This window comes from Hypanus sabinus, chromosome 3, assembly GCF_030144855.1.
Source record: "Hypanus sabinus isolate sHypSab1 chromosome 3, sHypSab1.hap1, whole genome shotgun sequence".
Lineage (NCBI taxonomy): Eukaryota > Metazoa > Chordata > Chondrichthyes > Myliobatiformes > Dasyatidae > Hypanus > Hypanus sabinus.
This window is the reverse complement of record NC_082708.1, coordinates 161,067,408-161,089,156: the sequence shown is the minus strand read 5'-3', so window position 1 is coordinate 161,089,156 and position 21,749 is coordinate 161,067,408. Positions and strand designations below refer to the sequence as shown.

Genomic DNA, 21,749 nt, shown 5'->3' with positions numbered 1-21,749 from the left:
TGAACTACATATACCTGTCTGGACATGCCCCCCCCCCCCCCCCGCTGACTGCTCCTGTGGCTCCTCCCACAGATCCCGGTAAAAAGGCGATTCGAGGCACAGACCCTTCCTCAGTCTCCAGGATTTTGTGTGGTGGTCGCTTGCTGCTTGTGCTTTCTTCCAGCCAATAAAAGCCTACCTTAACTCACGTCTACGAGAGTTATTGATGGTGCATCAATAGTGTACCACTAACTGCTCTGCTGCTATGGTACCTTTATGTGAGAGACCTGAATACCACTCCACTGACACCCCACTTGCATGATCTCTGGAGGCGCATGATAAAATAGGCCGTAGACAGCATGGTTTCTTCAAGGGAAATTCCCACCTGAAAAATCTGTTGTAATTTTGAGGTGCAAAGGGACTTGGGAGTCCTTGTGCGGGATTCCCTAAAGGTTCATTTGCAGGTTAAGTCTATGGTGAGGAAGGCAAATGTGATGTTAGTATTCATTTCAAGAGGGTGAGAATATAAAAGCAAGGATGTAATGTTGATCACTTATAAAGCGCTGGTGAGACCTCACTTGGAGTATCGTGAGCAGTTTTGGTCCTCTTATTTTAGAAAGGATGTGCAGACACTGGAGAGACACTGGGTTCAAAGGAGATTCATGAAAATGATTCCAGGATTGAATGGCTTGTCATATGAAGAGTGTTTGATGGCTCTTTGTTTGTATTCACTAGAATTCAGAAGAATGAGGGGTGGCCTCATTGAAACCTATCAAATGGTAAAAGGTCTTGATAGAGTGGATGTGGAGAGGATGTTTCCTATAGTGAGAGAGTCTAAAACCAGAGGACACTGTCTCAGAATAGAGGGTGTTCTTTTAGAACAGAGGCTTGGGGAAATTTCTTTAGTTAGAGAATGGTGAATTTGTGGAATTCAGCTGTGGAAGCCAAGTTTTTATGTATATTTAAGGCAAAGGTCGATGGATTCTTGATTGGTCAGGGTATGAAGAGATACAGGGAGAAGGCAGGAGATTGGGGCAAAGAGGGAAAATTGAATCAGCTTTGAAGAAATGGCGGAGCAGACTTGATGGGCCAGGTGGCTTAATTCTGCACCTATATCTAATGGTTTTATTTTTGCTCTCTCGCTTAAACTTTTCATATCTCATTGACGTCCCCATGTCATCTTCACAACTTATTTTCTTACTTATTTGTCCTTCCATCAAACACTTCATCAATTGTCTATTCTCACCATGTTACCTGCCCAGCTTATTTCAACTTTTCCTGTTAGTAGTTTAACATAAAAGAGTGTTGTAAAAACAATTATTAGTCTGTGTAAATAATAGATAATAGACAGTAGGTGCAGGAGTAGGCCATTCAGCCCTTCTAGCCAGCACCACCATTCACTGTGATCATGGCTGATCATACACAATCAGTACCCTGTTCCTACCCTCTCCCCATAACCCTTGACCCCGCTATCTATAAGAGCTCTATCTAACTCTCTCTTGAATGCATCCAGAGACTTGGCCTCCACTGCCTTCTGGGGCAGAGCATTCCACACATCCACCACTCTCTGGGTGAAAAAGTTTTTTCCGCATCTCTGTTCTAAATGGCCTACTCCTTATTCTTAAACTGTGGCCTCTAGTTCTGGACTCACCCATCAGCAGGAACATGCTTCCTGCCTCCAGCGTGTCCAATCCCTTAATAATCTTATATGTTTCGATCAGATCCCCTTTCATCCTTCTAAATTCCAGTGTATACAAGCCCAGTCGCTCCAATCTTTCAACATATGACAGTCCCACCTTTCCGGGAATTAACCTTGTGAACCTATGCTGCACTCCCTCAATAGCAAGAATGTCCTTCCTCAAATTTGGAGACCAAAACTGCACACAATACTCCAGGTAGGGTCTCACCAGGGCCCTGTACAGCTGCAGAAGGACCTCTTTACTTCTATACTCAATTCCTCTTGTTATAAAAGCCAACATGCCATTAGCTTTCTTCACTGCCTGCTGTACCTGCATGCTTGCTTTCATTGACTGATGTACAAGAACACCTAGATCTCATTGTACTTCCCCTTTTCCTAACTTGACTCCATTTAGATAGTAATCTGCCTTCCTGTTCTTGCCACCAAAGTGGATAACCTCACATTTATCCTCATTAAACTGCATCTGCCATATATTTGCCCACTCACCCAACCTGTCCAAGTCTCCCTGCATTCTCATAACATCCTCCTGACATTTCACACTGCCACCCAGCTTTGTGTCATCAGCAAATTTGCTAATGTTATTTTTAATCCCTTCATCTAAATCATTAATGTATATTGTAAATCGCTGCGGTCCCAGAACCGAACCTTGCGGTACCCCACTGGTCACAGCCTGCCATTCCGAAAGTGACCTGTTAATCGCTACTCTTTGTTTCCTGTCAGCCAGCCAATTTTCAATCCATGTCAGTACTCTGCCCCCAATACCATGTGCCCTAATTTTGCCCACTAACCTCCTATGTGGGACTTTATCAAAAGCTTTCTGGAAGTCCAGGTACACCACATCCACTGGCTCTCCCTTGTCCATTTTCATAGTTACATCCTCAAAAAACTCCAGAAGATTAGTCAAACATGACTTTCCCTTCATAAATCCATGCTGACTCGGACTGATCCTTCTACTGCTATCCAAATGTGTTGTAATTTCCTCTTTTATAATTGACTCCAGCATCTTTCCCACCACTGACATCAGGCTAACCGTCTATAATTCCCTGTTTTCTCTCTCCCTCCTTTCTTGAAAAGTGGGACAACCTTAGCCACCCTCCAATCAGCAGGAACTGTTCCTGAATGTATAGAACATTGGAAAATGATTACCAATGCGTCCACGATTTCTAGAGCCACCTCTTTAAGTACCCTGGGATGCAGACCATCAGATCCCGGGGACTTATCAGCCTTCAGACTCAACAGTCTATCCAAAACCATTTCTTGCCTAATATAAATTTCCTTCAGTTCATCCTTTACCTAGTTCCTTTGGCCACTATTACACCTGGGAGATTGTTTGTGTCTTCCCTAGTGAAGACAGATCCAAAGTACCTGTTCAACTCATCTGCCATCTCCTTGTTCCCCATAATAAATTCACCCATTTCTGTCTTCAATGGCCCAATTTTGGTCTTAACTATTTTTTTGCTATTCATGTACCTAAAGAAGCTTTTACTATCCTCCTTTATCTTTTTGGCTAGTTTACCTTCGTACCTCATTTTTTCTTGGCATATTGCCTTTTTTGTTATCTTCTGTTGCTCTTTAAAAGCTTCCCAGTCCTCCGGTTTCCCGCTCATCTTTGCTATGTTATACTTCTTCTCTTTTATTTTTATACTGCCCTTTACTTCCCTCATCAGCCACGGCCACCCCTTATTCCCCTTAGGATCTTTCTTCCTCTTTGGAATCCTGCACCTTCTGCATTATTCCCAGAAATACCTGCCATTGTATTTCCACTATCTTCCCTGCTAGGGTATTGTTCCATTGAACTTTGGCCAGCTCCTCCCTCATAGCTCCATAGTTCCCTTTGTTCAACTGTAATACTGACACATCCGATTTTCCCTTCTCCTCCTCAAATTGTAGGTTAAAATATATCGTATTATGGTCACTACCTCCTAATGTTTCCTTTACCTCGAGGTCCCTGATCAAATCCGGTTCATTGTACAACACTAAATCTAGAATTGCCTTCTCCCGGGTAGGCTCCAGTACAGGCTATTCTAAGAATCCATCTCAGAGACACTTCACAAACTCCCTTTCTTGGGGTCCAGTACCATTCTGATTCTCCCAGTCTACCTGCATGTTGAAATCCCCCATGACAATTGTATCATTACCTTTGCGACATGCCAATTTTAACTCTTCAATCAGCATACACCCTACATCCAGACTGCTGTTTGGGGGCCTGTAGATAACTCCCATTAGGGTCTTTCTACCCTTAGAATTTCTCAGTTCTATCCATACTGCCTCTACATCCCCAGATTCTATGTCCCCCCTCACAAGGGACTGAATATCATTCCTCACCAACAGAACCACCCAACCCCTCTGCCAGTCAGTCTGTCCTTTCGATAAGATATATATCCTTGAATATTCATTTCCCAGGCCTTGTCCACTTGAAGCCATGTCTCAGTTATTCCCACAACATCATACTTGCCAATTTCCAACTGAGCTTCAAGCTCATCTACTTCATTCCTTATACTTCGTGCATTCATATATAATACTTTTAATTCGGTACTCCCCTCTCCTTTCATATCAATTCCTATTTCACTTGGCCATACTGTATGATCTCTTCTTGAGCTTTCTACTCCATTGATTCTGTTGTCCTTTTTAACTTTTCTTATTTTCACTTTCCCTTTAACTCCATCCTTATATTTCCAGTTCTTCTCCTCCCCCCCCCCCCCCACTACTTAGTTTAAACACATCCATGTTGCAGTGGCAAACCTGTCTGCCAGAATGCTGGTCCCCCACCTATTAAGGTGCAACCCGTCCCTTTTGTACAATTCATCCCTACCCCAAAACTGACAGGTATATAATGTATATATTTGAAGGTATTTCAAAAACTATAAGTAATTGCTTTTTCAAATTGTACCATTGCTCAGAAACATCGTTAAAAAAATCTTCCAAGAAAGTTTCATTTTGTTTACTATTTTAATATCAATACATTAGCAGTCAATTTGTGCAAGATTGATTATAAAATCATAAAGTACAGATCAGACAGAATCCCCGGAGAGAAGACAACGTTGATGTGTCAGATTGATGGACTGCAAAAATGAAAAAGTGAGTCTTAAACTGCAGGGATTAGGAGTGGCAAGAACAAAGAGAATATTATAGGAATGAGTGTAGAAAAGATTCACTGTATGAGGTTGTTGTCAGGACTAGAAGACCGGAGTTAAAGAAGTGCAACTGGAAATGGTTTATTGTCACATGTATCAAGATACTGAGAGAAACTTGTCTTGCACACTGTTCATACTAGTAAAATCATTCAACAGTGCATTGAGGTAGTACAGGTAACACAATAATAACGCAAAATAACTTGTAAAAGCTGCAGAGAAAGCATAATGCAGGTAATCACTAAAGTGTAAGTTAATAACAACATAGATTGTGAGGTCAAGTGTCTATATATTACCATACAAGGGAATAGTCTATTATAACAGTAAGGTAAAAGCAGTCCTTTAGCCTGGTGGTATGTGCTTTTAGCCCTTTTTATTTTCTGCCCAATAGAAGTGAGAAAAGAGAGAATGGCTGGGGACTTTGATATGCTGGCTGTTTTACTGAGGCAGAGAGAAATGTAGACAGAGTGCTATAGCTGAGCTGTGTCCAAAACTTTCTACAGTTGCCATACTGAGCCAGGTGCCAGACAGGGTGCTTTCTATGATGCATTGATAAAAGTTTGTAAGGCTTGATGGTGATGTGCCAGATTCCTTTTAGCCTCCCAAGGAAGTAGCAGATTAGTCAGCTTTCTTGGTCATGGCATAAATATGGTTGGATCAGGACTGGCTATTGGTGATGGTCAAAAAAGCTGGATGAACTCAGCAGGTTGGGCAGCATCTGTTGAAAGAAGCAGTCAACGTTTTGGGTTGAGACTCACGTCTTGAATTGACCACAGCATCTGCAGTGTACTTTCTGTTGGTGATGGTCACTCCTTGGAATTTGAAGCTCTCAGTCTCAACACAGTTAATGTAGATTTGAGGATGTGCACTGCCCCTCCTATTGAAGTTAATTTCCAGCTCTTTTGTCTTGCTGACATTAAGGGAAAGGTTGTTATGATACCATGTTACTGTGCTCTCTTTCTCTTCTATCTCTTTCCTGTACTCGTCCCCCTTTCCCTTTCCCTACTATCTTATTCTGGCTTTCTCCCCCTTCCTCTCCAATCTTGATGAAGGCTATTGACCTGAAACATTGGCTGTTTATTCATTTCCAATAGTCTGATAGAAAACCATAACACCATAAGACACAGAAGCAGAATTAGGCCATTTGCCCATAGAGTCTGCTCCGCCATTCAATCATGGCTCATCCTTTCTTCCCCTACTCAGCCCCACTACCTGGCTTTCTCCCGTAACCTTTGATGGCCATGTCCAATTAAGAATCTATCAAGCTCTGCCTTAAATACACCCAATGACAGCTGCCTGCGGTAATTAATCCCACAAATTCACCACCCTCTGACTAAAGAACTTACTCTGCATCTCTGTTTTAAAAGGATGTCCCTCAATCTTGAGGCTGTGCCCTCTTGTCCTAGACTCCCCCACCATGGGAAACATCCTTTCCACATCGATTCTGTCTAAGCTTTTCAACCTTTGAAAGGTTTCAATGAGATCCCACCTCATCCTTCTAAGTTCCAACAAGTACAGACCCAGAGCAATCAAAGGTTCCTTGTATGATAACCCTTTCATTCCCTGAATCATCCTTGTGAACATCCTCTGAACCCTCTCCAATGCCAGCACATCCTTTCTTGGATAAGGAGCCCAGAACTGTTCACAATACTCAATGTGAGGTCTCATCAGTGTCTTATAAAACTTCAGCATCACATCCCTGCTTGTGTTCTAGACCTCTTAACATTAATGCTAATATTGCATTTGCTTTCCTCACTACTGACTCTACCTGCACATTAACCTTTAGGGTGTTTTGCACAAGGACTCCTAAGTCCCTCTGCATCTCAGATTTTTGGATTTTCTTCCCATTTAGAAAATAGTCCGCACATTTATTTCTTCTACCAAAGTGCATGAACACGCATTTTCCAACATTGTATTTCATTTGCCACTTTCTTGCCCATTCTCCTAATCTAAGTCCTTCTGCATCCTATCTGTTTCCTCAAAACTACCTGCCCCTCCACCAATCTTCATATCATCTGCAAACTTGGCAACAAAGCCATCTGTTCCATCATCTAAATCATTGATGTACAACAGAAAAAGAAGAGGTCCCAACATCAACCACTGCGGAACACCACTAGTCACTGGCAGCCAACCAGAAAAGGATCCTTTTATTCTTACTTGCTGCCTCCTACCAATCAGCCAATGCTCTAACCATGTTAGTAACTTTCCTGTAACACCATGGGCTCTTAACTTGGTAAGCAGCCTGATGCACCATCAATAACTCTCGGAGACGTGAGGCGAGATATAGGCTTTTATTGGCTGGAAGAAAGATCAAGCAGTAATTGACCACCACACTACATCTTGGAGACTGAGGCCGGGGCTGTGTCTCCAATCGCCTTTATACCAGGGTCCGTGGGAGGAGCCACGGTCAGTGGGAGGAGCCACAAGAGCAGTCAGCAGGGGTGGGGAGGCATGTCCGAACAGGTATATGTAGTTCACCACACAGCCTCATGTGTGGCACCTTATCAAGAGCTTTCTGAAAGTCCAAATATACCAAATCCACTGCATGCCCTTTATCTATCTTTCTTGTAATCTTCTCAAAGAATTCTTACAGGTTCATCAGGCAAGATTTTTCCTGAAGGAAACCATGCTGATTTTGTCCTATCGTGTCCCATGTCATCAAGCACTCCATAACCTCATCCTTAATAATTGACTCCAACATCTTCCCAACCACTGAGGTCAGACTAACTGGTCTATAATTTCCTTTCTGCTGCCTTCCTCCCATCTTAAAGAGTGGATATAGGTGCCTTTATTGTTCAGATGCCTCAATGATGAGTGGAGATGTGGACAATCATAGATTTGTTTCAGCAGTTGCAATGGATCATGGTTGTCTGGGTGGCTGTACATTAATAGCCTCTGGAAGCAGTTCATGGTGGTAGATGTCAGAACTAGTGGGCTGTAGTTGTTAAGGGATGTTACCCCTGTTTTTCTTTGGTACCGGGATGATAGTTGTCTTCCTAAGGCAGGTGAGAACCACAGACTTAAGCAGGGAGATACAAGTACACCTACCAGCTGACCTGTGCAGGGACAGATGCTTCCTGCAGGTTGAATCTCTGCAGACTGATGTTACACCTATAATGGTGACTGCAGGTTCAGGGAGAAGTTGGCCAAGCTCGGGTTCTTATTTTTTGCAATGAGGGGTATAGAAATGTTTAAATTATGACAGTCATCCTTAAGGTGAATGGTGACAGTCTCTTCCACAATGTAGGAGGGTCCAAAACTAGGGGTAGTCCTTTCTGTAGTCCTGTTCCTCCAGTACTGTTAACATCCCTGTAAATCTTCTCAGCACTCTAACCAATTTAACCACATCTTTCCTACAACAACATGACCCAAAATTGTACATAGTGCTCCAAGTGTCTCTTCACCAATTACTTTCACAAGTGCGACATAATGTGTCAGCTTCTTACTTTGGTGCCCTGATTGAAGGCTGGTATGCTAAATATAAGTTTTCATCATCCTGTCTACCTGTGATGCCACCTTCAATGTTCCTTGCACTTGTACTCCGAGATTCTTTTTCTACATCTCGTCCACCAAGATGTAATATTGAGCATCATAGGAAGTCATTCCTACCTGTGGCCATCAAACTTTACAACTTTACAACTCCTTCCTCGGAGTGTCAGACACCTTGAGCCAATAGGCTGGTCCTGGACTTATTTCCACTTGGCATGATTAACTTATTATTATTTAATTATTTATGGGTTTATATTGCTATATTTCTTCACTATTCTTGGTTGCTGCGGCTGTAACGAAACCCAATTTCCCTCTGGGTCAATAAAGTATGTCTGTCTGTCTTTTCCATTACACTCCTTAGTGCCCCAACATACCAAAGTATGTTCTACTACATGGCTGCTACCACATGAAGACCTGCAAAAATGTGGTTAGGTGGGTGCGTCTCTTGGCTTAGAAATAGACCTGGAAGAAGTCCTGATGAAGAATTTCATCCTGGAACTTCGACAGTCTATTTCCCCTCACAGATGCTGTTGAATTCCTCCAGCATCTTTGGTGTCATGCCTTGCCTAGTCTTGCTTCGCAGACACAGTCAGTGGGACATTTCCAAGGTACTATGGCCTTGTAAACACAAACGATTCTGCAGATGCTGGAAATCCAGAGCAATAAACACAAAATGCTGGCGGTACTCTGCAGGTGAGGCAGCATCTATGGAAAATAATAAATAGTCGATGTTTCGGGTTTCTCCAGCATTTTGTGTGTACTGCCACTGATGATGGCCATTCGGTTCACTCATGGTCAATCAGCTGACTGGGTCAGGGATTGGCTACTTCAGAGAGGCGATCTACTGGGCATCCATGACAGAGATCAGAGGAGCAAGTCAAGAGGATCGGCTACACTTTGATACCTTCCGCCGGGAATCATTTACACTAGGTCCCCGGACCGGATAGACAGGGACTCCACGCATCCGGAAAGTTTTTGCGAGAACACCAGTCGGACTCTTTTGGTGACGCACACGGCAACGGCGGCCTCCCGGTGTGGTTCTCGGTCAGTCAGTCCGTCGGTCGGATCGGATAGCGCAGGTACCCGAGGCTGGTGGTGGCGGAAATGGTTTGGCCGCACCCAACGGGAGGGCCCGCTCCTCGCCCGCCGCAGCCTGAGACCCGGGCCCCGCGGTGCGTGGGTGTGGAGGGCCGGGGAGACGGTCAGGGGCCGGGGTCGGACTATGCCGCGATGTCCACCTCGACGGGAGGCGGGCTGGTTCTGGACGGCGCTGGGAACATGCGGTGATCGCAGGCGGTCTTCAGTCACAGTGTTGGGCGGCCATGAGGCGGGAGCGTGGTCGGGCCAAGGCTTTACGCAGCTTAATCCCCTCCGTGTGCTTGGCCGAGCCCTGCGCACCGACTCGCCCCTGCGTGTAGCCCAACCAGCGGTGGAATGAGTAGTTAGTGGTTCGGCGGGAACTCCTCAGCTCTGGCTCTCCCTCATGAGGGCGGCCTCTCCCTTGCGTGGAGTTCTGCAGAGACTAGACCCGCAGATACTTCCCCTTCGAAATGTGGGTCTATTTCCTGGTCGGGGGGATTGGGGAGAACGGAGGTTAGACTGAAGGTGGATAACACACAAGGGTGATGGGGTGGGGTGGGGTGGGGGGGAGGTGTGGAGACGCGCCTTGCAGCAGGGTCGGCTCTTTCTGTACTCCAATTATTTGAATTCAGTGCTTACATTTATCTATAAAATCTAGAGGTGAACGCGTTAGGAAATAAAACTTCGTATTCTTAAATCATTGAAGCTTAAGGAATCTTTTTCCAAATATAGGGCTTTGATTGTTTTTATGAAAAATGTTTCTTATGTAACAGAGAGAAGACTTGTAAATTGCTTAAAACATTGATTTGTGATCTGAATGTGATGTTTGAAAGAATGGTGGAAGCAGATTCAATAATGTTTGAAAACGTATTGAATAATTTTGTGAAAACAATCTTGCCCAACAGTGGGAAACCCATGTGGAGCAATTCTAGTTTGTTCATTGTGTTTTTAAAATTATGTAATAAGTAGATTTTTTATGGAATTGTTCCAGTGCCTAGTTTTGTAAACTACAGGTAGGCACATGTGCCTATTTTTTGCTCCTTGGTTAGGACTTTCGTACTTGCTGTGCATTTCTTAGGAATGCTTCTTGGACTGACAACAGCAGGTGACAAGACTCATAAGGGAACAAATGCTCATTTTCCCGAATCCATTGGTAGGAAAGCAAATTAGCACCAATGTTCTCAGCACAGACCTTAATTACAGTCAGTTGCCTCTTTTGAGCATCCATGTTATTTGCATGCCTGGCACTAGACTCCTAAAGAGAGACACTCTCTGTTCTAAGTACTTTTATAGTGAGAGTACACCTGATGGAAAGAGGAAAAGATTCAAAGTTATACATAAAGCCTCTTTGGAAAAAATGCATCACTGTCATTCTTTTGGCCTATGACCCCCCCCCCCATAAATTGACAAAAGAGTCTGAGTTGGGTCTAGGAACTTGGAAGTCCAGGCATCAAAAGCATACAGAAGCTTAGTGTAAAAGACACGGTTTCCCACCATCCTAAGTACCTGCACATCTGTCCCATTGTCTTTGGGTTCCACATTAGCTTTATCTATCACCGTATAACACAGAATTTGAATGGACAATTACCTCTTGTGACTGCTGTGCTTGAAGAGTGAGATCATCAATAGTTATGAAGTGCATTTTGCAAGAAAAGTGAACTGATAGTTTGGCTCACATCCATGTAAAAAGTCTACTTGTCCAGTGTAAACTTTATTTCAGGTCGTATAATTAAAATAGTTTAAATCTTGTGTAGTGTGTATCAAACTAGATAATCTTTGAAATGGAAAATCAAAATCAGTTAGGTTGGCAATATGTTATTGTTTGAAGGATTTTGGTTTACTGCAGTCTTTTAGACCTGGTCGACAGAAGACACCGGCTCATTGTAGATTATATTCAGCAAGGGTGCACCATCACTGAAACTTCCACAATTTCTCTGTCTGCAACACTGTACCTCTCCAATACGATTGCTAATAGTGGATGTAATCCATAGAACAATGGGAAACTGTTCAAATTATAACATTTTCACTCCTGGATTAAGAACACCCCAATCCCATTGAGCTGCTGTATGAAAGTTATAGTTGCATGTGTGTGTGCAAACTTGGAGGCCAAGCCTCAAGCCAGTATCGATGATTGAAGTGTTTAAGAGAATGAGCCTTTCATTTAACATTTGCAAAACAAAATCCTATATTAATTTTCCCTTTGCTGAACTGCACTGCCCTTCACTAAAGATCCATGATGTGATCCTGAAAAATTGGACTATTTCCCAGTCTCAATCAAGATCAATTGATGTTTGTGGCCTTTAAGTCAAAGAAACATTGGTGAAAGTCACCCTTGCATTCAGGGCATGGCGCAGTCTTTGGATGTCTGAGAAATGGGGTCTTTGAAGATCAAGGTCAGGTACAAAACTTGTAATCTATCAGGCAACATTGATTTTTGCCATCCAATATGCTTTTAAGAGATGGACTAGCCAGGCATCTTAAAAGGCTAAGGAAATACCATCAACAGTGGTTCCATTAAATCTTCCAAATCCACTGGCCGGATAAATAGAACAAAGTCAGTGTCCTCTCCTAAACAATATTACAATCATTTGGTTCAGATGTACAGACCATGTTATTCATATGCCTGACCCTGGACTCTCAATGTACATACCCTAATCTATACTTTTTTTTAGGTGGCAGAAGAAATTGGTCAAAGCTTTCTTGGCAATGTAGACCAAAGGCAATGAATGATGGGAATCACTGGCCATGAGTATTGCAAATGAGAAAGAACATTTGGGCTAACACTTGAACCTTGAGTCCTTTTGTTTGGAGTTCAGAGAAGCGCACTGTAAATGCTACCATCTTCTTGCTCCCTTGTCATGCTAATACTTTCAGTCCAACCACCTGAGTCTGTGGGTATCATATGAGCTTTATCACTTCGGTGACCAAGGAACTGGAGTGGAAGCACTTCACTTTCAGCTCAAGGGACCACTAAAGAGAATTGTGCATGGATTTGCTTTTCATAACTTGCAACTGCTTTCCATTTGTTGCAGCGTTTTTCTAAATGTTGTTATTGGGAGCTTTTGCAGTAGTTTCTGTTTACACTTTAAATACATATTAAAGTATATTGAATTTGTTTGCTTCACAATTGATTGCTTACAGTTGGGTCCACCCTTCTGTTTTTGTTTCATATTTTTAATAAGTTTTGTTAAGAATAGAGATGTCTTCAGACTGGAACATCAGTGAGGATGTGCTTTCTTTGTCTCTGTAATGGGTTTCAGGGCACATAGAATGGGGAAAATGAGATAACCATGCTGATTTGTTGCACATTTACAGGAAAAAGAAGTAAACAATTAACACCTTTCTTCTTCAGTAAGCGTCATTGTGTACCAAAGAAATGGTGATGGAGAAGCCAAGTCCCCTGCTTGTCGGGCGGGAGTTTGTGAGGCAGTACTATACCTTGCTGAACAAGGCACCAGACTTCTTGCACAGGTATTTATTTTTAACTTATTCTTGTTATCTGAATTATTTCAAAAGATATTTTCCATAATGCTGAATGCTACAGAGTTGAGCCATGTGTTTTAGCTCCATTATTTTCTCCTGTGGGGGGGGGGGGGGGGGACTATAGCAACTCTCACCGTTTTTATAGCCAAGATCAAGTAAAAACAGAAGGTGCTGGAAGTCTGAAATAAAAACTGAATGCTAAAAGCATTCAGCAATTAGGCAAAATTTTTGGGAGAAACGAAGTTTTTTCTGAAACAAAGGTTTTCAGGTCATGTTTTCAGGTTTGAAACGAGAAAACAAGTATTATTAAATTGCAGAGAAGACGGAAGGGTGGCAGAAAGGAGAGCATGTTTGCAATCTTATGAAGCCATGATTGGCGTGGCAATAAATTGTAAATCTTAAAAGTTGCAGCTCCACTTAAGTGAGTTAAAGGGAATTTAGGGTGATTATACAGAATCAGCTTTATTATCACCAATATTTGTTGTAGAAACATAGAAAACCTACAGCACAATACAGGTCCTTCAGCCCACAAAACTGTGCCAAACATGTCCTTACCTTAGAACTACCTAGGCTTACCCATAGCCCTCTATTTTTCTAAGCTCCATGTGTCCATCCAGGAGTCTTTTAAAAGACCCCATTGTTTCTGCTGCCACTGGTAGACCATTCCATGCACTCACCACTCTGCGTTTTAAAAAAAAACAACTTACCCCTGACATCTCTGAACCTGTTTCCAAGCACCTTAAAATTATGCCCTCTTGTGCTAGCCATTTCAGCCCTGGCAACAAGCCTCCAACTATCCACACGATCAATGCTTCTCATTGTGACATAAAGATTGCAAAAGAGTAGCAGCGAAGTAGTGTTCATGGGTCATGTAGAAATTTGAAGGTATAGGGATGAAGCTCTTTGTAAAATGTTGAGTGTGTGTCTTTAGGCTTCTGTATCACCTCCCTGTCAGTACTGGTTATGAGGGCATGTCCCACATGGTGAGAGTATGTTGTCTTCTTGAGACCACCTTTTGAAGATGCTCTTATGGGGAGGATGGAGCTTGTTGAGTTTAGCCTCTGCAGGCTCTTTTGTCCGTACACCTTGGTTGTGTTGCTGCCTGAGGCTCTAATCAGAATGCTCTCCATTGTTCATCGGTAGGAATTTGCAAGAATCTTTAATAACGCTAAAATTCTCAATGAAGTATAACTACTGATGTAGCATCAGTGTGTGTGGGATCCAGGACAGATCCTCTAAGATGTTAACACCCAGGAACTTGAAACTGATTATACTTTCCACTGCTGATCCCTTAATGAAGATTGGTGTGTGTTCTCCCAACCTCCCTTTCTGAAGTCCACAATCAATTCCTTGTGCTTGTTGACAATGAGTGACAGCGTGTTGCAAATATTGCAGCAGCTCATGGTGGGCTGATGGAGAGAGGAAAAATTGAGGACGGCTGAGTTGCAACAAAAAAGGCCAGTTCTGAGACAGACAGACAGCAAATGACTTAATTGAAGTTGGACGCATTGGTATCTTTGTCTTAAAAGAGAGAGTGCAAGAAAGGTTCACTAGTCTGCTAGCTTGGTTCTTGAAGTGATGTATGAAGAAAGTGTTTTCTAGAGTTTAGAAGAATGAGAAGTAATGTCACTGAAACTTCAAAACAAAATCTTTCAGGGCTTGGCAGGGAGGATGCAGGAAGATGTTGAGAAGTCATAGCCCTAAGGTAATGGGAGGGTAATTTGTGTGTGAGGTGGGAAGTTTCATTATTCAAAGTTTGGTATCCTCTACTCTGGAAATCTGTAGAAATCAGCCATGCCTTAACTCCAAACAGAGGTCAATAAGCTTTTGGATATTAAGGGAATACATGGATGTTAGGATAATGTAGGAAAATGGAACTGCAATAGAAGATGAGCTGTGATTTTTGATGAAAGGCAAAGCAGGCTTGAGGGGCCAAGTGGTCTGCTCCTAAATCTTTTATCTTATCAGCATGGTTAATGAACAAGATCTGAAGATTTAGAAGTGTGTTGCTTGTTGCATTATCTTAATATTCATCAGCTGGTTGGACACTGTTAAACCTACTTTTATATTCAGCTGAGTGTTTAATAGAGTTGACACTAGCCTGAGAGATATCCATTTGCTTCAGCTAGTTTAGCTAGTTCAGTGTCCACATTTACTAGACCTGGGTGGTTTAACAAATATGGACTGGGAATGGTTATTTCAATAAGCACATACCTCATGCCCTGGGCACCTTTGGTATGAAAGCCGTTTCTGTCTTGATGATTTTTGACTGTTCCAGTGGCTTATCCAAAATCTAAGTTAATTCATCAAGTAACTCCGTCAGTGCGGTATAAATGTGAACAGCCATCTGTTTTGCTGTTAAGCTGCCTTGATTCCGTTAAGTGCTGTGTTGGAAGCTATTACTGGGAGAACTAATGAGGCTTATTTTCTGTGGGGAAAAATAAGCCTCCTTGGGGCAGGTGAAATCTACATTCAGAAAGGCAGCTCTCTAACAAAGTCTGAATAGAATACAATCGAAAACATATAGAATGCACAGAATCCAATGCATATAATATCTGACCATGTTAGGGAGCTGGAACTGGATGACCTTCAACTCATTTGGAAGAATGAGGAGTTGATAGATTGGAGCTACAGAGAGATAGTCACCAGTAAGTTGTGGGAGGCAGGTAGCTGGGTGACTGTCAGGAGAAGGATAGGGAATAGGCAGTTAATGCAGAGCACCTCTGGCATTACTCTCAATAATGAGTATACCGCTTTTGATACTGTTGGGTGTACATCCTACCAGGGGAAAGCTGCAGAGACTGAGTCTGGCTCTGTGGCTCAAGGGAAGTAGGGAGAAGAGAGTGTTGGTGATAGGGAAACAGACAGGAGATATTTTGGCCACGATAGAGGCTCGAATGGTATATTGCCTCCCAAGTGCCAGGGTCAGGGATGTTTCTGATCAGATTTGCAGCATTCTTATAGGGTATGGTGAACAGCCAGAAGTCGTGGTACATATTGCTACCAATGACATTGGTAGGTAAATGGGTGAGGTCCTGAAGAGAGAAATATAGGGAGCTGAAAAAGCAGGACCTCAAGGGTAGTAATTTCTGGATTGCTGTTTGTGCCATGCACCAGTAAGAATAGGCTGATTTGGCAGATGAATGTGTGGCTGAAGAATTGGTGTAGGTGGGTAGTGTTTCAGGTTTTTAGGTCATTAGGATCTCCTCGGGGAAAGGTATGACCTGTACAAATGGGATGGTTTGTACCTGAGCTTAAGGAGGACCAATATCTTTGTGTCATTGTTTGCTAGAGCTGTTGGGGAAGGTTAAAAATGGTTTGACTGGAATATGGGAACAAGAGTGACAGGCCAGGAGATGGGCCAGTTGTATAAGAGTGGATGCAGCATGTAGAAAGACTGAGAGGAAGGATTGGCAGTGGATAGAGCAAAATTGCAGTCAGTGGGATAGGTTGAAGTGTTTATTTTAGTTCAAGAAATACCAAGAGCAAAGGTGATGAACTTAGTATGGATCACTTCAAAGAACTGTGATGTTATGGCCATTAGATACTTGGCTGTCTCAAGGGCAGGAATGGCTACTTGATGTTCTGCGGTTTAGATGTTTCAAGTAGAGGTAAGAGGTGCGGGAGTGGTACTCCAAATCAGAAGGGGAAGTTGTTGTGGAGGGATTGTCTACTGAGTCAGTGTGGGTGTGTTCAATTGAAATTATTAACCTGCCCAGTTGAGGAAAAAACACCAGAGACACGAAATTACCTCTGAAATGGTTTTTATTCAGAGAGGAGTTCGCAGCCACACGCACTTCAGGCGTGAGGTAGCCAACTCCCAATTTGTCGGTTTACAGAGGTCATGCTTAAACCCAAAAGCGGGGTACTACATTCGCAAATATGGTTACCGATTCAAATTCATCGATTGATTGGCTAACGCTTAGTTAAGCATGCGAGATACTCGGAATGAGCATAGACGCAAGCGAAATACTTGGAATAAGTATAGACACAAGCAAAACACTCGAAATAGGTATATAGCTCAGATACTTTGCCAAACAAATTGTCTTGTGGTGGCAAGGTTCCCCTTGTTGCTATATTCATCAGGCATCCTATTTTAGTTACATGTTCCCTGTCCTCCTACACTTCCCCAATGACATAATCTGTCTCCAGTCTGGTATGCATACTTTGCTACACTTACCCCTCGTCCCCCCTTCTACACGTACCCCTTACCGTCTTCACATTCTTAGGTGCAAGGGAGCATTCACTCTGTCGGGAGTACACCCTATCCTCGTCACATGCGGGGGATATGTTCCTCGCAGTCGACGCATAATATGAGTAATTATTTAAATGCAGAAAATAGGGATGCGATCCAGAGGGCTTCCTAAATATGTTTTATCTGTAATTTATTCACATTTTCTTACCAATACAACACAAAAGCAGTACCACAAGGCAATATTTGTATTATATTTCATCAATTTAAGGTAATATTCAATGTAATAAATCATAGAAAGTTAACATAATAGGGTGTACAGTACTCACCAACAGTGGCAGGTGTGTTTGCTCTGGGAGATGAGTGGATGTTGTGTTGGGATCATATCAAGCATAGCAAGGGCTGAAGGAAGACTCACAGAACTCTTAGAACTGCCGGCAGCAGGAGATGACACCAGTTTGAAGAAAGTGGTGAGGGTTGTTTGCTTGGCAGCATTTTGTTTTTCAGCATAAATTTGCTTGTAGGGAAGGTTTGACGGCAGGGAACGACGGAAATGCTGACTGTTCTAAACTTGGGTCCATGTCCATTGCTATTTGTGGCAAGTGTTCCAACTTCCACCATTCCTTCACCGTTGGTAAACTCCCAGGATTTTCAAAATCATCTGTTCCTTGCAGCATCTGAAAGATAATTCGCTGTAACAAAAAACGTCTTGAATGTGAATGTGAATCACACCTTGGTCGAGTGGCTGAATCATGATGTTGTGTGAGGCGGTAGGTTACGTTAGGGGGAATGCTGTCCAAATGTTTAGGATGGGCTGGTGCATTGTCAAGCAACAAAAGAACTTTAAAGGCAAGAACCTGTTCCCAGTAGTAGCGTCCCAGGGCTGTGTTACCTTCAGCTGATGCCATGCTGTTTATAATTTCCAATTTTTTTTTTCAAGCGTTAAAGTGGTTTTCTGCCACTCAGCTGATGGCCCAGGACATGACGTCGGATGCTTAGGAAGCATAGTTAAATATTTCAAGCACAAAATCACTGCACTGTAGGTAAAAGCAACAAAAGTTTAAGAGCGCAAGATCACACATCCACCCCTTGCCAAAACCAATGCAAGACTAGTGGGAGTGAGATTGTGAGGCACGCACACCTGACTTGTATTGGCGGGAAAGTGGTGCTCCTTGCATAATTTTGAGTTTTGAACTCATATAAGGAGATGTTGCTAAAAAATATGTTACTTGCATAACTATGAATCCGCATAGTCTGAAGACACATATAACGAAGATGTGGTGTGCTCTATAGACACCTCCTCTCTAATAGAAACAGAAACACCAAGGAGGTAGGTAGGTAGTCAGGAGGTAGTTTTGGAAAGGTGCAAATGTAACGGTTTTTATTTTGACTTTGACTTCCCAAATATTGATTGGCACCTCAGCGCAAAAGCTTTAGATCGAGCGGAATTAGGTGTGAACTACACCATAATTGTCATTGACTTCTTCAAGACCAGTGTGGATGAGTGTGTGCCTTTGAGAACAGACTGGACATCCCAAATCAAAAGCCGTTGATGAACCAGAGTTCAATGATCTATTAAGGGCTAGATCTGTAGTATTCAAGACTGGTGATCCAGAACTATATAAGAAGTCTAGGTACCACCTACAGAAGCTTATTTTAAGGGCTATTAAACAACAGTTCCAGTTGAGCTTAGAGAGGGAATCAGCAGGTCAGCTCTAGCACGGTTTGCAGGCCATTGCATACTCCCTGTAAAATGAAACCTAACAACATGAGTGGCTGTGATACTTCACTCCAGTTGATCTTAACACCTTTTATGCACACTTTGAAAGAGAGAATAAAACTACACCTGTGCAGCATCTGGTGACCCTGTGACCTTTGTCTCGAAGACTGATTTCAGAACGTCTTTCAAGAGGGTGAGCCCTCGCAAAGTGTCAGGTCCTGATCGTGTACCAGGTAGGGCTCTGAAAACCTGTGCCAACTAAATAGCGGGAGTGTTCAATGACATATTCAACCTCCCACTATTGCGTTCAGAGATTCCCACCTGTTTCAAAAGGACAACAATCAGACCAATGCCAAAATAGAGCAGGGTGAGCTCCTCAGCAACTATCGCCCGGTGGTACTTTCATCTACTGTGATCAAGTGCTTTGAAAGGTTGGTCATGGCTAGAATCAACTGCCTATGGAAGGACCCACTGCAACTTGCATATCACCAAAATAGTAAGGCTGCTGTTTATTGATTACAGCTCAGTATGTAACACAATCATGCCCCCAGTTCTAATCAACAAACTCCAAAACTTGGGCCTCTGTGCCACCATCTGCAACTGGATCCTTGACTTGCTAACCAGGAGATTAGTCTGTGGATGGAAATATCTCCTTGCTGACAGTCAACACTGGCACACCTTAAGGATGCATGGTTAGCCCACTATTCTGCACCCACACTAAACACAACTCAAATGCCATCTATAAATTTGCCAAGGACCCAACTATATTGTTGGCAGAATTTCAGATGGTGATAAAGAGGGTTACAAGAATGAGACAGATCAGCTGGTTGAGTGGTGTCGCAGCAACAACCTAATGTCAGTAAGACCAGAAAATTAATTGTGGACTTAAGGAAAGGGAAGTAAAAGGAACACACACCAGGCCTCATTGAGCTATCAGCAGTGGAAAGGGTGAGCATTTTCAAATACCTGTTTTTCAGCATTTCTGAGAATCTATCCTGGGGCCCAACATATTGCTGTAATTATAAGTAAGGCACAACAGCAGCTATATTTCATTAGGTGTTTGGGAACAATTGGTATGTCACAGCACACACTCGCACATTTCTGCAGATGTACCGTGGAAAGTATTCTAACTATTTGCATCACCATCTGGTGTGGAAGGTCTACTGCACAATATCGGGAAAAGCTGCAGAAAATTATAAACTCAGCCAGCTCCATGGACACTAGCCTCTCCAGTATTGAGGACACCGTCAAAGTGCGATACCTCAAAAAAGGCAGCATCCATCATTAAGGACCCCTTATCACCCAAGATATTCTCTCTTATTGCTACCATCAAGGAGGAGGTACAGGAGCCTGAAGCCACACTTGTTTCAGGAACAGCTTCTCGTCAGCCGTCAGATTTCTGAATGGACAGTGTACACTGTTGCTATTTTGTTTGCTCTCTTTTTGCACTCATTGTATTCATACAATAATAGTATGTTTTAATATAATTATTGTGATTTATAGTTTTTATTATTGTGTGTTGTACTACAAAACAAATTTCTCTAAGTATTAGATTCTAATTCTCCAATTATTTTATTGGGGCAGAGCTAATTTTGATGGTATTGGGTAGGTATTTGGAAGTGTAAATTGAGAACAGATGTACTTGGGGAAATGCCCTATGGATATGTGGAGGTTATTTAGGGAGTACTTGCTTGAGGTTCTGGATAGGTTTGACCCCTTGAGATAGGGAGAAGGTGATAGGGTGAAGAGGTTAACGAGATGTCAGATGTCTAGTCAAGCAGAAGAAAGAAGCGTTCTTGAGGTTTAGGAAGCAAGAGTTAGTTACAAGGTAGCCAAGAAGGGGGCTTTAGAATGGGGAATGAGAAGGCCTTGGCAATTTAGGTTAATGAAAACCCCAAGGCATTCTGCACATATGAAAAACAGGAGGATGCTGGAGTGAGGGTGGGACCAATCAGGGATAGAAGAAGGGGCAGGTTCCTGGAGTCAGAAGAGCTAGAGAGGTCCTTAATGACTTATTTTGCTTCAGTCTTGATGTTGAGATGTTAGATGTCTGTTTGAGATGTTTGTGTAAATGTTCCAATATTAAGAAAGATGATGTGCTGGAATTGTTGAAAAACATTAAGATGGATAAATCTCCCATGGCTGGACAGGATATTCCAATTTACTGCAACAAGTGAGGGAGGAGACTGCTGTGCTGTTGGCGATGATCTTTGAATCCTCTTTGGCCATGGGAGTGGTACCAGCAGATTTGGTGACAAGTGTTACTCCTTTGTGCAAGAAAGGAAAAAGGGTTAACCCAGGGAATTGTAGACAACTGAGTCTTATGTCAGTAGTGGGCAAATTAATGGAGAGGACTCTTCAAGGTAGAATTTGGGCATTTGGAGGAAGATGGTCTGATTTGGGATGGTCAGTGTGGTTTTATGAAGGGCAGGTCATGGCTTATAAGCCTGATTGAATTCTTTGGTGAAGTGAAAAAATTAATTGAAGGTAAGGCAGTGGATGTGGTGTATGTGGATTTTAGTTAAGCATTTGACAAGGTTCCCCATGGTAGGTTTATTCCAAAAGTCAGGAGGCATGAGATCCAGGGAAGCCTAGCTGTAAGGATTCAGATTTGTTCTGGGGCCCTTGCTCTTTGTGTTTTTTATAAATGTCCTGGATGAGGAAGTGAAAGGATGCAAAACACACAGAAGGTGATTAGGAAAGTATATGTTATGCTGGCATCCTTTAGTCAGGGGATTGAGTTCAAGAGCCACAAAGTAATGTTGCAGGTCTATAACATACTGGTTAGACAACACTTGGCAGTTCTGGTTGCCTCATTGTAGGAAGGATGTGAAAGCTTTAGGAATGAAGCTGTTTTGTGAAATAATTTATAACTTAGTCATGACAAGGGACAAAGATAAATTATGGGTAAGGGTTTAAAATTGGGGCAAGACTAATATTACTATTATCAAGATTTGATTTAATAACAGCAGACTG

At 42.6% G+C, this 21,749-nt stretch overlaps 1 protein-coding gene across 3 annotated transcripts in view; it reads left to right on the top strand.

Moving 5' to 3' along the window:
• Positions 1-9,138: 9,138 nt before the first annotated feature.
• The window catches only part of LOC132391833 (ras GTPase-activating protein-binding protein 2-like), a 39,514-nt gene continuing 26,903 nt past the window's right edge, over positions 9,139-21,749 (top strand). Inside the window, exons 1-2 of one of the 3 annotated variants that reach the window (XM_059965500.1) lie at positions 9,139-9,470; positions 12,731-12,849. In XM_059965500.1, coding sequence (XP_059821483.1) covers positions 12,755-12,849 — 95 coding nt within the window. In that variant the 5' untranslated portion in view covers positions 9,139-9,470; positions 12,731-12,754. The remainder of the gene's footprint in view (positions 9,471-12,730; positions 12,850-21,749) is intronic. The other 2 variants (XM_059965501.1, XM_059965499.1) reach the window with 2 other exon arrangements.